Genomic DNA, 15,777 nt, shown 5'->3' on the forward strand with positions numbered 1-15,777 from the left:
ATTTAAATAATTTTATTTGATGTATATTTTGAAAATTATGTTAGTCTTTAAAATTTCTGTTTTGAAAGTTAATCAAAATGATTACAAGATTAGTTTTTAAATTTTGATTTTCCAGTTCAGGGTTACTGATCTGACAACAATTAAAATTCATTAGGAAAATGTTAGCTTTAGCATTATGGTTAATGGCAACTCCTTTGTGTTTGAACAATGTAACTATGGACATTAATTTGCTTTTATTAACATCACCTATCCTTCTAAAGGTGTCCCAAAATTCATGCAATAAGTAATTTTGATAGAAAACAGGTTTTTAATTAAAAATTGTAAATGTTCTATTGATTCATAAAGTATACAGTATAGGGTTATTTATGGAATAACATATCGGATATGTTATTGTGCCTGCTAGCTTTGCTGGCACATATGCACTTTTTTGACAAAATTTTCTTTATCGTTTTGCATAAATGTGGCTTTTGTTGATACAGTGCTCAATTTCCTCCTTCAAGGCATGGGTGGTCGTGGGCTTGTTAGCATAAACCTTAGACTTCAAAAAGCCCAAAGAAAAAAGTCCAATGGCATTAAGTCACAAGATCTGGGTGGCCAATTCTGTTCACCAAAATGGGAAATTACACTATCAGGAAGTGACTTGTGCAGTAATTGAATTATTTCTCAGGCTGTGTGGCATTGTCTTGTTGAAACCACATGTTGTCCACATCCATATCTTGCAATTTAGACACAAAAAACTGGATTTCATGTCGCAACAGCGAGCACCATTAACTTTTAGTGCCTGACCAACCGTATTTTTGAAGAAGAATGGTCCTGGTCCGATGATGCCTCCAGCCCAAAATCTGCATCAAACAGTGGCACGTTGTGGATGCACTTGTTTCTCAACAATCACTCACGGATTTTCTTAACCCCAAATTTTTTAATTAATCTCTTCGCAGTTGATAAAGTTAAATCACTATTCCGACCATATTTTGTATGAAAATTGCAAACTGTAGTTGCTAAACCTTCATTATTTTAAAAATATTGCTCAACAATGAAAACACATTCTTTCGTGTAGTGCTCCATTTTTAATAACCTTGAACTGTCAGCTGCTGTGCTGCCTTTTTTTTTGTTGGCAGCACTTTACTGCACCAGTGGTGCAAAATTGAAATCTTGCATGAATTTTGGGACAACCAGTACATTAAATTTGCCCTTAATTTTAACATTTTACAGGTTTTAGATAGTTCAAAGGATAATAATGTTAGTGAAAAATAACTATTGGCTTTTAAGAACCCTGTCTGTTCTCAGGCAGCTCTTTAATTCCTAGAGAAAAATCAGTTTTTGTTGTAGTATGCATTTAAACCAGTCAGGAAATAATCATTGATAAATAATGTGCTGTTCCCATCTGAATAGAAATTTTCTTGTTCGCTAGTGGTACGATTAGCCAATGCCAGCAGGAGTAATTTTGTACTTTGTTTCCTATGAGGATAACCTAAAATCCTCCTATGGCTTCCTCATCAAAAATCTTGTTCCTTATTTTTGATCCCATAAACATTGCTCAGGGTACTTTGTCGTGTTCTGCGGTCCCTAAGCGTGTTGATCATCCCCTTTGTTTTCTTTTCTGAATATTTGATATTTTCTTTCCATTATCAGTTAGTTGGTTTGAAATTTTCTGACCAGTCTGAAGATGGCATAGAATGCTGAAATATAATAGCATCACTACATCCTTGATATTTTCTAGTATGAGGTTATCTAACCCGGGACTTTCTTTGTTACGTGATTCTACAGAAACTTATTGCTAGTGCCTGACAGGAAAATTAGTGCTCCTTATCCTTAAAATGTGAAAGATAAAATGTGACTTCTTGTAAAGAACTAATTTAGAATTAAATAAAATATTTATTTTATTAAATTAGTTTTTATTTGTTTAAAATCATATAAAATAAAAGGATATTAGGTAATAATTGTAGTTGTTAAATTGTTGGTTGCTAAATCAGCTGATCTTCAGTTCAGTTACTCAAAAGGGTAAGGAATGTGTGTCATCTTTTATTTCTTCCACCCCAACTTTCTTCCTGAACCACATTTCTTAATGCATATCCAAGTTTTTTATGTGAAAAATAACACAATGAAAGTAAGTACATACTGTATTTATAAATTAAACAAATAATTATTTTTACTTTTAATTTTTCTCATGACAATAGCTTGTATGTGTTGAAAGAATGAGTGCAAATAAATTCTAATAAATGATAGATACACTCTAAAAAGGAAAAAAAAGCAGAGACCAAAGAAAGTTGGCAGGACAAGAACTAAGTGATATTCTGATTGATGTGTAACAAGAAAATTGGAGCAAAGAAGAAGAAGAAGAAAACAATCATAAAGAGGAAGTAGATGTTCCTAAATGTATTTGTAAACAAGTTTTTGAATAATGAGCGTAACTGCTCGTAAGAAAGAAAAAAGTTAAAATAAATTTACAATTGTTTTTGTTACATAAATTCTTCTGCAAATTATTTTTTACATGCAGAATTAATATCTGTTTTAATATTGTTGGTTGATTAGATCATTTTATTGATTTATTTATCAATTTAATTTATTTTATATTTTTGCAGCTGTCCATTTTATTTTTTTATCAGTCAATTTTGTTAAACTGGATTTCATTTGACAAAGGTTTTGCTATGTAAATTAGTATATGAAAATGTGAGAAATTCATTTTGAGCGATAACTATTCTTTGCTTTTAACAGAAAACTAAAAAAAATCTTTTTAGATATATAATATTTATTTAAAAGAAAACTTTTGTCTACGCTTATCACTTGTATATCTATTTTATTCATTAGGTTCCTCATATAAATGAGAGAAAAGTTAAAACTACAATTGCATTCAGAATTTTAAACATGTAGGTAAAAATATTTTATTTTAGCCAAATTACTGGTCCGACAGAGCCTTCATTGAATCAGATAATGTTCTAATTATGATAAATGTCAACTGTTAATGTGAAGCTTCATTTTCTTGATTAGCAACTTGTTTTATCAAAATATTGATTGGTAATAAAGAAATTTTTATATTTTGACTTTTGTGTTAATGAAATAACCGTAAAATTGATTTACAAGAAATAAAATTGATTGACAAAAATGTAGTTATAAATATGTAAGTCTTATAGAAATCAAAAACTTTTGAAAAAGAATGAACAGTAGACAATGCTTGAGAAAAATAATCTTGAACTATTAAAAAAAAAACCTGTTTTTAATTTTCTGATTATCTATATATTTCATAGAAAACTTTTTTTTTGAGATAAACATTTGAGTTTGTCAATTACAGAAAAAAGGATTTTTTCCCAGGTAGAAGTGATCTGAAAATTTTGTGTGAAGTTTAAGCAGACCATTTCTGAGGAAACCCAGGAATTTATTGGGAATTTTTTACTGTTTTCCAGAGGCAAAATTTATAGACTACTATTAAAAAGCATATGTGAAATACACCAAGATTTCCTTACCAGTAATATAATATAAATTTAAATGTCTTAGTGTAGTTTTTTTTTATGAATTCAGCTTTCAGAAGAAATGTTAAGATCTGTCATACGCTGAAAATCTAACCATTACATGGTCACTCTACTTTGTTCTCTATTTTCTTAAATTATGAGAAAGTAAGAAGTTTTTTATTTTTAAGGATTATTCTTTTAAATATGTACATTTAACATTGTATTTAATATTGTATTCATTTTCTTAATGTGACTATTGATTTTAATTAATCTATTTTTTTAATTTTATTACATATTAAGACCACTTTTATATTATATAATCTTTTAATAAAATTCTAAGTGATTACTAAAATATTTGAATTTCATTAATTACATATTAAAAATTATACTTTAAAAAACACACACACACACACACACACACACACACACACACACACACACACACACATATATATACACACTAGCTCACTCACTCACACATTTCTTGTAATGTTAAATTACAATGAATTACGAATGCTTCTTTGATAAAAACATTTTAAAGAGTTTGTTAAAGTGAGATATGTTATTTATATGAATATCGTACTTCAAATTTATTAAATTATAATCATTAAATGTACTTAACTTTTATAAAATTATACATACATAATACAAAAGAAAATATGATGTATAATAAAAAATAGTGAAAATGTGTATGCTTTAGAGGGATATGGTTTTTTTATGACAATTTTTTAGTAGTTATTTACTTGTGTATATTAAAGTAGATGTAGATCGTTTTAGATAAATAAGATTAAAGTATATATAGAAAATATTTATCATATGTAATCTTTTATTTTATAATTAAATATTTTATGTTATGTTATCTTTCTATTTAAATGTTTAGATATTTTAATGGAGCATCATCGATTGGTGGAAGGAACTAGAGCTGAGTTTTGTTTCAGTAATAAATTAAAAATAAATCTCTGTTAGAAGAAAAAAATGTACTGTAACATTTTGTTGACCAAATTATTTTTTATTGTAAATAAATAAAAAAAACATTATGTTAATATATTTCTATAACATGTAATTATTATTTTTAAAATTAGCGTGCATTGTAGAATAATTGAATCATAATTTTGTGGCCCACCTTTTTTTGTTTTTCAACATTTTTTTTTTTTTAAAAGTGAAAAATGCTAAACAATGTTTTAAGTTTAAATTTATAAATTAAATGTTAAAAAGAGTACAGAACTTAACTTTGTGGATGTTTTATACCACCATATTATTTTTTTTTAAGATGAATTCTGCTATAGAATGTGTGTGTACTTTAATTCTGAGAAGTAAAGAACAGGGTTTATTTAATACACAGAATAATATGATTATATATATACACATACTTTTTTTTGTTGAAATATTGAAAAAGCATTTTAGGAATGTTTAATATTTTAATATAATTCAGTAGTTGTGTACTGTTAAGCTTTAACAAAATTGATACCTAAAACACTCATGAGTAGTAACCAATAACATTTTTTCTTATGGAGTACGGGTTCTCATTATTGAATGTTTCAATTATTGATGCTCCAATTATTGATATTTCATTGTGTATATGTGTTGCTTTAAAAAAAAAAAATATATATATATATACATACAAAAGTGCTGGAATTTAAAGACTGATAATTTTTTTCTTTTAATGAAATGATTTGATTTAATATTTGTATAATTATCAAGTTTTAATCAGATATCATCAGGTTTCTGCTAAATGTCTATTTTTTATTACAGTTGTGTTAAATTATAATCTTTTTTCTGCGGAATATGCTTGGAGTTTGACCAATAAAATTGTTTATCTCTTAAGCTTGTAGGCAAGGATTAATGAAAAGATTAAACTGAACAAAATTATTGTTTATTGTTTCTTATTAAAATTTAAATATATTCAAAAATCAAAATTAAAATGAAAATTGTTGTCATCAAAATAAAATTCTTTTCTGGAATATAAATGTATAGTGTATATACGAGGGTAAGTCAGTTATTATCCGCAATGTAGTTATAAATTTTATTGCAATACAAATAGGAAACTTATATGTACATAATTTTTCTACATAGTCCCCTTGCATTTCAACGCACTTGGTCCATCATTGCACAAGCTTCCAGATGCCCTCATAAAAGAAGGTTTTCGGTTGAGCTGCAAGCCAGGAATGTACCGTTCTTTCACTATTTTGTCCGAGGTAAATCGGCGGCCCCTTAATGTCACCTTGAGTGGACCAAACAAGTGGTAGTCAGATGGGGCAAGATCAGGAATATATGGAGGACGAGCCAGTACTTCAAAGTTGAGTTTCTGGAGCGTTTCAGCAGTGTGGGCAGCAGTATGTGGACAGGCATTGTCGTGAAACAATGCGACACCTTTTGACAGCAGTCCTCAGCGTTTGCTTCGAACTGCAGGCTTCAGCTTGACAGTAAGTATCTCACTGTAACGCGCACTGTTTATTGTCATGCCCCTTTCCTAATAATGTTCCTGTACTGGGTCTAGTGAGTTCCAAAAAACCGTAAGCATAATTTTTCCTGCGGATGGTTGGGTCTTGAACTTTTTTTGCAGGGCGAATTTGGATGTTCCATTTCATACTCTGCCGTTTACTCTCTGGCTTGTAATGATGGGCCCATGTTTCGTCACCAGTGATGATTCTGTCTAAGAAGATGTCCCATTCGTTACCGTAGCGATCCAAATGTTTTTGGCAGATATCCAAGTGTGTTTGTTTATGCAACTGTGTGAGTTGTTTTGGGATCCTTCTTGCACAGACTTTATGAAATCCAAGTCTGTTGTGGATGATTTTGTAGGCAGAACCGTGAGTAATTTGCAGATGATGTGCCACTTCATCAATAGTTACTCATATGTCTAAGAAAACCATGTCACATGCATGCTCAATGTTTTCCTCATTTGTGGCGGTAAATGGTCGTCTAGCTCCTTCGTCTTGCGTAACACTTGTGCGACCATTTTTCAATTTTTCAGTCCATTCGTAGACACTCCATTGCGGCAACACACTGTTCTCGTACTGTACCAGAACTCTTCAATGAATTTCAGCCCCAGATACACTTTCCGACCACAAAAAATGGATCAATGAACGTTGCTCTTCTTTGGTGCAAACAGAAAGCGAAGCAGCCATGGTTAACGGCCATGGTCAGGCAGGGCAGCAATAATGGAACTAACCTAGCAGTATCAAACCTGCACAGACATAACAACAATTAAACCATGCATGCGTCATCTACGCAACGCAACAGTACTACCAGCATAAACAAAAATATAACTAAATTGCGGATAATAATTGACTTTTCCTTATATTATATTGGTGGTCTAGTCATGCAGCCCCAATAATAATAAGTAAATCAATAAATAAAAATAATAAGATCAGGGGAACTGGAGGTCCATAATATTTTTGAAATTAGATGGTTATCAAAAAAGTTCTTTAAAAAATTTTGATTTAAGCTGCCATATGTTTTAGATTAGTCTTGTAGGTTCTACAGTCTGTATCTTCAGGCTCTAAAAGAGGAACAAATTTAATTTATAATGTTTTAGTAAATAAGCATGCATTTTATATTCTTATAAAATAAAATAAATTGATTAAATAATTTTTTCTGTGAAATGGCACTTCAAACACCAATTTTTCTACATGAAGGCAATTCTTGAAATGTGTAAAGATATACTCTAAGCATTAGGGTAATCTATACATAAATATATACTCTTGGGTTGAAGAAAATTTCATTTCAGAAGTAACAATGTATGAATAATGTTAAGAAATGATTGCAACCATTGTGTTAGTAAATATGTCTGTCTACCTTTATCCTTTCTTTAAGTTATTGAACAACAAACTGATTTTATAAGTTTATAATTTTAAGAATGTGTTGCTTTTAAAACTACTGCCTTAGAAATTCTGAACTAAAAAAATAGTTTATGCTGCAATATTGGCTTGCAGCAGTAATTTTTAATGTTGTTAACTACTTTAAGTATTAAAGTATAACCAGAGCACACATTATCTCCTACCCCACCTTTTCATATATGTGTTTCAGTAAATGTTTTACACTCACTTGTTTAGCATGAGTGTTAGGAAATATGTTATGAAATAGTTCTTATGTCAGAATATAAAATTCATTTGCTTTTAAAAATTTGTTGCTGTAAACTGAAACTAATTTTATATTTATACCAACGGACAATTCACAAGACAAGTATTGCTGACTTAATAAAGGAAAGTAAACCAAATTAAGGAAAAATTTATTACTACCAATGGAATAACCAATTTTTTTTTACAAATTTGGGTGTTGTAAGTTAACCTATTTATTTTATAACAGTTTATGTTTGTTATATGATGTCATCTTTGTGAACATTGTTATTTATATTTTCAAAATATCCAATTATCATGACTCTTATTAAATAATTATGAGATAAATGCTCAAAAAAGGCCAGACCATTTCTGGGATTTAAATTGTGGGTTAACTTTAAATGGCTGGTCAATAAGGTTGACCAATACCAATTATGCTATGCCAATTAGTGACTGACCAATTATGCTATTAATATTTATTTACGTGTACTAAGGAAATAATTGTCAGAATTATTTTACTTTAATAACCTGAAACAAGTAATTATTTAAAGTATTTTTATGTATGGAATTTTATCTTTACTTCATGTATATATAATTTCATAATTTTGAGGTGTCATAATTTTGAAATAAATTATTGTTCTTTCAGTATAAGTGAAAGAAACAAGCAGCATACACTTCTATGTAGAATGTTACTTTCGTTGTACATTGGAATGCATATTATTTTACATTAAAATGCCAAAAAAACCTTTTATTCAACAATTTTTGAGCATTTTGATATGTGATTTTACGTCAGTCCACAGTATTAGCATAACCATTTTTTTATGATCCTGATAGATATTATTTCTCGCAGTTTTTATTTTGGATAGTTATTCAGAAGTCATTGGTTAGTTTTTATTTGGATATTTTTATACACACATCTTTTTTAATTGTTTGAATTATTTCCTATTTTAATACATTATTCCAAAGAAAGATATTTCTTGTAATTCTTATAAAGATCATGTTCTTCAGGTTTTGTTTGCGATGTTTTGTTAAATTCAGATGTTATAAGCTTGGTAAGTGATATTGAAGCTGGATATGTTAGTTATTTTGATCCAAACATCCAGAAACATGTTTTTGTTCTCATATGATTCAGTTTCTTCAAATTAAAAAATAGAGAATAATAAGAGACCACAGACAAAGCGGAACCCACAGACAAGCTGTTGGAATATTGTGAGAAAGGTTTCAATCACTTTAGAAGTTTACATATATAAACTTCCAAAGTGATTGACAATTTTAAAGTATGTGTTTGATGTAATAAAAAGAACCAAAATTTGTTTTTAATATTTCAACGGATTAATAATTTATTTGATAAATGAATATTAATGCAAATATATAGATGCTTTGAGTACTAAAAAAGCCATATTTGACATCCTACGTCCAGTATTACATTCAACAGAGAAGCAATGGTTATGTTTCGATATAATATTCTATTTTTTTTCTAATAACTGTGTAATTTGAAATAGGATATTGCTAACTGTAATTCTTACTGAATAGATTGAGCCATCAATGACTTAGTTTGAGTATTATTCAACATCTTGAGTAATAATCAATGATGTGACTATGTATAATGAATTGAATGGTGTGTGACAACAGTTAATTTATACTAAAAATTTTCTAGTTAAAAAAACTCTGAAAGCCTTTATAAAAATAAATTATTAAATAGAAAAGAGTTTATTTATTTGTTAAAAATGATGAATTCTGTTAAAGTTTAAAAAAAATTTGAACCCAACATCTATACAACATTGTGTATCTATTAAAAAAAATAAAATGTTGTATGTTTGGCTATGATTAGCATCATGTTGAAATTTTAGAAACCAGCGTTCCTGGAAATTGTTCTTAATAATCTGCATGTTCAAAGTAATAGGCACTATAAATGTACACTATTATGCTGTGGTATGATTTGATAACAGAAGGGAGGATTTCTTGTACTGTTCATAATTATAATGTAAGAAAAAGGTTACGAATAAGCTTTGGTTTGGTATATATTACATTTTTTATGATGATTTATTGCAGTCCAAATTGGAGTCCTAAAAGTGAGTGTATGAATTGCACAATTTAATCACTTGTAGGTAGAGAAACATTAATTTTAGTGGTTGTTGAAAATATTCGTATTATATTTTACTTTCTTTAGTCACTCTGTTTCTTTAATGATTTTAAATTTTTTAGTTGTATTAGAAGAAAGATATTTTTCCGATTGTTCTTCTTTTGTTTTTGTTAATAATTTTAAAAAGTCATAGTTTCATATTGTCAAAATTATTAACAAATCCCAACAGCATGCAGTGTGCAACAGTAGCTAACCTAAAAAACAACCTGATACACCATTTTTGATATGATCACCATACTGTCTCCTTTAATATAGCTCTTCTAGCTGTATTTGCCAGAAAGTTAAATAAAAAGTGTTAAATTATCCTTAACATACAGGAATTTGATCAACATTCATTAATTCAATACATCGCAACAGAAATTACTGGAAATGGAAATGCTAAGAGTATTAATGATATTTATAGTAGATACAGATGTGTTGGTGATTTGTTATACTATAATGAGTTTTAAGTAGAACTATTGTTTTATCCAATCAGTACTGTACCTTTGAACAGACAATAGATACTGTATGCAATGAATCAATGATAGCTTGTTTGTTATCTAATTTTTTTATGATCCCATTAACACTTTAGAGTGCAAAATTGTACGAACATAATATCGTGTTATATGTTTTTTGCATACAATATGCTTATCCTAATTTTCTATGCATAATTTTATAATGCATACATTCAATTTAATTTGTATTACATCAAGTTTTCTAAATTAGGTCATGATAAGACATAAAAAAGGTTGACAACTATTGATATAAAATAAGTAGAATTATATGTTTCTTAAGATACATCAAATTGCCCTCATCGCCAAGAAAGCATAATCTGATTCTTAAAGATTAATTAGATAATTTATTTTATTTGTTGCCATTTCTTGAAAGACCTATGGATTTTTAACAATAAAATTAAGTGCAATAAGTATAACTGTAGTAGGTAACTGGATGTGAATCACAAGTCATTCCCGAAAGTGATAAAACCATATTTAGGTATAACAAGTATTCTGAAGCAAGCTTAGTAGAGAAAGTTAGGAGTGAAGTGGTTTCCTGTTTCCTTCTTCATTGAGAAAAATGTGTTGTAACATTCAAAGCCCAGGAAAATGCTGGTGATGTTTAGTCTTGTAAGACACCTTCACTCTGTCAACTACAGGCAATAACTATATAGTGACTATACTCTCAAGAGAAATGAACTATTACTTGGGTTTCTTATGTCTGAGGTGCTGTATATGTTGTCACAAACTCATAAAAGCAATCTGGGACAGATGATGTAAAGCAGTAAATTAATGTATCCCTTTCTGTAGTGAGATGTAACAACAATACATATTGTGTGTGCATGTAACTGGATCAACCAATCAGGGTAACTTTTATAATGAGATAATTACCTCATTTTATAATGAGGTAAATAAAAATTACAATTAAAAACAAAACTAGAGAAAGAACATAAAAGGTACAGAAAAAGAAATAAGAAAGAAAGATCTCTAAACATAAATTGGAGAAAATTTTATTTACTGATCATGTGTAATTGCAGAGGTTACGGGTTTGTAAATGGCTTGATTTCAAAGATATATGATTCATAATAAAAATATGACGATATATATAAAAATGTTAAGTTCGTTTGTATACGGCTTCAAAAACTCAAAATGTTCTGCACCGATTGAGCTCAAATTTTAGCACGATATATAACCCGCATCAAAGATTGTTTTCATCTATTTTTAATAAATCTATCTATCTATTTTTAATTTGTACATTTTTAATTTGGAAATGTAAACAAAGGAAAATCAATCACATCAATGCAAGGCCGCTGTCAAACACAACGACAAAATTTCTTTGAATATATTTAACAGCTAAAACATCTGTATTTTATAAAAAAAAAAACCCGCATAAAAGATTGTTTTCATCTATTTTTAATAAATCTATCTATCTATTTTTAATTTGTACAGTTTTTAATAAATTTTTAATAAAAATGCCATGCCTGACCGGGATTCCAACTCGGAACCACCGGATTAAAGTCCGAGACTCCGAGACCACTCGCGCCACGGAGGCCGGCAAACATATTCGTTAGGAGCCAAATAAAAAAACGACTTACCAATACGGCGTTGTGTGTCAAACCAATTTTATACGGACTATAATTACTTTTAATACGCGAAACCCTTTGCAATGATTGAACATTAACTTAAACCTCTTCAAAAATTACCCCTTTTGAACTAAGCCACATTTTGATATTGTTTTTCTATAACGCGGCTGGAATTCTTTTCGTTTAATGATAAGAAGCGTTGTCGAAGACAATAACCAAATTCTCTTCCAAAGGACATAATACACCGCTAAACTATTTCTAAATAATTCAAATTCGTGTAATTTTTTTACGAATCGCGTTTTTATCAAAATCTCACCTTTTTCTCAATTGACCTGCGGGGTTTTGTTTTCTTTGGAGACCGTAATTCATTAGTAGATTCATACTCGAGAATCACGTTGTACACTGAAGCAGCACAACTTCTACTTATGTTAGCAGTTTATTAACATCTGAAATCAACGCCGTTTGATTATTCTGTAATTTGTAAGCATTACTCTGCTTTTGTAAGCATTTAAAATGATGTGTTTTTCGCACGACTTAAGGGCTTTTTTCGCACCCCACAAATCTTTATATATAAAAATGTTAAGTTCGTTTGTGTACGCTTCAAAAACTCAAAATATTCTGCACCGATTGAGCTCAAATTTTAGCACGATATATAACCCGCATCAAAGATTGTTTTTATCTATTTTTCGCATCAGTCACATACCCGCGACCGCGAGAAAACAGTTTTTTAACGGTCAGCTGTGTACCAGTGACCGCGCCATCTGCCGGAAGCGAGGGGAACGCTCGCTATACTAGCTAACGACAACCAGTCACATGTGAAACAATACCTGTTCCCAATTACATTGTTTATTAACAAAAAAAAAAAAAAAAAACGTATCCACTTGCATCTGATTCAGATTATTATACAATCTGAATTAAATATTCACTTTAATCGAGGTACTTTTGTGTGATCGTGTCCTGATTGAGCTGCGCCTTTCACCAAGCTCTGAATTTATTAGAAAACGACCAACAGTGGGATATATGTATTAATGACGCGTGCAACACTGCACATCCAAACCAAATTCGCGCAGTATTCGCAATTATATAGACCGCTTGCTTCCCTTCATCTCCCACAGAGTTATGGGAAAGATATCGATCGCATATGGCTGAGGATATTTTGCATAGAGTACGCCTAGAAAATGTATGATCGCATAATGCAAATGATAAATGACGGAGTTGGGAGGACCTTCTTCTTTGATGCGCCAGGAGGAACTGGGAAAACATTCCTCATTAGATTGATTCTAGCAACGGTTCGATCAAAAATGACAATTATCCTATTGCGAAATATTAATCAGCCAAAACTCTGCAACGGCACGCGACTTGCAGTTAAGAAATTGATGAATAACATAGTGGAAGCAACGATTTTAACGGGGCCTTTCAAAGGTGAAGATGTCCTCATTCCTCGAATACCCATAATCCCGACCGATACACCATTTTAATTTAAAAGATTGCAATTCCCAATTCGATTGGCATTTGTAATCACAATCAATAAAGCTCAAGGTCAATCTTTAGAATTGTGTGGTTGCTTGTCTTTAGATGCGGATTGCTTCTCACATCGGCAACTGTATTTTGCGTGTTCCCGAGTCGGCAAACCAGATAGCCTTTATATCTACGCAGACAGTGGAAAAACAAAAAATATTGTATATCCACAAGTATTGCAAAATTAAACTTCTATGAAACGTATGCTTTGTTTTGTTTCTCATCCATGCAACCACAATGTGCCACAGCGAAGCGTGGCGGGTAGAGCTAGTATTATTATAATATGTGATTTCAAGAAAAATCATCTATTCAAAAATTCTTAAACTTCACTTACCAAGTTATAAATTAGCAGTTTAGCTGACCTCCGTGGCTGAGTAGATAGTATCTCAGCATTTCATGTGGAGGTACTGGTTGAAATCCCAGTCAGGCATATGGTGCCGTCTATTCATATGCTACCGATTTCCACAGGACTAATGACCACAGCTGTTGATGCCTGCTGTTTCATAAAAAAAAGTTATAAATGTTTTGTATACCTTCATATAGTGCACAGACAATATCAAGGCAATATCTGAATTCTTCAGCAACACGTTTCAGACAGTCAGCTGTTACAGAAGTTAATGCAGCTGTGATCCTGGTTTTCAGCGCATCTAACTCAGCAGGTTATGTTGGAACTTAAATGGATTTTTCACATATTCCCGTCACAAGGTGTAACACTTGTTACACCTTGTGACTTCTGGACATGTTGGGAGCCAAGAATGTAGTGCCAAGTTTTTAGCTTCTGTACATCCTATCCAACATTAAGGCAATATTTGATTTAAAAACCGATGAACTCGATTGTGTGTGATGTAGCGGGATCCCATCTTGCTAAAAATGAATTCTTCTTAGTTTTCATTTAATTGTGGAAAAAGCCAATTCTACACCATATAAAGGTAAGGGTGCCATATTATTGTTTCCTTGAAAAAGAAAGGACATAAATTTTTGTAAATGAAACTGCATAAAAAACACTAATTTTTGTTGAATCTTACTCCCACTGTACAATATGGTGCGGATTCTAAAGCCCCATTTGTGAACATGGTGACGTGAAACTGTTGCTTCATCATTAAAAATTAACCACAGTAAGAAGATAGGTATCCTCTTCTACAATCTAAGAGCACATCACAGAAATCTTTTTGTTTTCTTTTGTTATTTACTCGAAGAACTTGTACTAGTTAAAATTGCTACGACTTGTAAAGCAAGCATCATCTTAAAACACGCCAAATATTCATGCTAGGAAACGCAAATTCTCGGCTAGCGCAGTCCGTGAACTTTTTCAGGCTTCATTGAAAAGCCTCTTGAATTCGTTGTACATTTTCGTGTGAAGTGCGTGATCGCCTTGGACTGTTTTCCTTACATAAACGTTCCGCTTCATCAAATTGTTTATACCAGCGACAAATGTTCTTAGCTGATGGTGGATCAATCCTAAAATGCTGTCAAAACGCACTTTAATCCATTATTATGAACTCTGTCTTGCAAAATTATAGAACACAAAACACATTTTGTTGCAAAGACACCATGTTATTTACAACAGAGATTAGCGAATGTTTTGGCACTAGTACTTTTTTTTTTGTGTGTTTGTTCTCCTTCTTCCCTGAGCTGGCTCAACAGTCAAGTATTGCTCAGTCCAGGGGAGTGTTCTTGTGACTCTAATGAGCCTCTCCGCCTTCCAGTAGTACTGCGGCATGGCAGGTCACTGGTTCTGGATTTTTTCCCTTTTTCATCTTGCCTCTGCCTCTGCCTCTAACCCCTGAGGCCAGAGACACCAGGCCCAGCTATGCCACTCCCGGGACGTGCCCCAGCAGCCAGGTCTCAGTCGTTATGTTTTTTTTAAAAAAGTAACTCCTCCCACTTCTTGTAATTCACTTCCTCTGCACGTATAACCTCAGCCACAAATCTCTATATTGTCAGCCATTGCTCATTACCTCTCAGCATATACTTTGTTGTAGTTTCTGAGGTAATCTCTTGTATATGATATCTTGGTTTTAGATCCTCCCAACGTGCACATTCAAAAAAGGTGTGGCAGGGAGTGTCCTCTTGACTGCAGTACACACAATTTGAGAGCTCCCTTTTTCTAAACCTATGAAAGTATATTCCAAATCTTTGGTGACCGGAGAGGAATTTTGACAGATAGTCACGACGCTGTGTTTCCTCCCCAGCCTCGTTCCTATCTTAGGAATAAGCTTCTTAGTCCATGCCCCAGTTGCAGCGGCATTCCACTTCTCTTGCCATTCTTGTAGCAAGAGATTAGTGGAATCTTCTCTGTCAATGCCCTCATAGATCCGTTTCATTTGGCAGCCCGTAACTGGATCGGCGGTACCCCGGCCAGGACTCCCTCCGATATCGTTCGATATGCCGCCACGATCCTTAAATTCATTCGTCTCTGCAGTGATATCATTGTCTTCACATTTTTCTTGGTGTTTAGTGTTTAGGCAGGCACTGCATACAATACTATAGAAGTCGCTGCTATCATCAATAACTTTCTTTTAGCTGCTCTGGGTTGCCACTTGGTACCCATCAGTC

The 15,777-nt window shown here is 31.6% G+C and overlaps 1 protein-coding gene across 3 annotated transcripts in view; it reads left to right on the forward strand.

The window, feature by feature from the left end:
* Nucleotides 1-5,089, forward strand: part of LOC142327598 (palmitoyltransferase ZDHHC2) — a 113,476-nt gene extending 108,387 nt beyond the window's left edge. For 2 of the 3 annotated variants that reach the window (XM_075370784.1, XM_075370786.1), the window contains one exon: nucleotides 4,327-5,089. In XM_075370784.1, the coding sequence (XP_075226899.1) occupies nucleotides 4,327-4,412 (86 nt within the window). In that variant the 3' untranslated portion in view covers nucleotides 4,413-5,089. The remainder of the gene's footprint in view (nucleotides 1-4,326) is intronic. The other variant, XM_075370794.1, reaches the window with a different exon arrangement.
* The last annotated feature ends 10,688 nt before the right edge of the window (nucleotides 5,090-15,777 follow it).

Source organism: Lycorma delicatula, chromosome 7, assembly GCF_047948215.1.
Source record: "Lycorma delicatula isolate Av1 chromosome 7, ASM4794821v1, whole genome shotgun sequence".
NCBI lineage: Eukaryota > Metazoa > Arthropoda > Insecta > Hemiptera > Fulgoridae > Lycorma > Lycorma delicatula.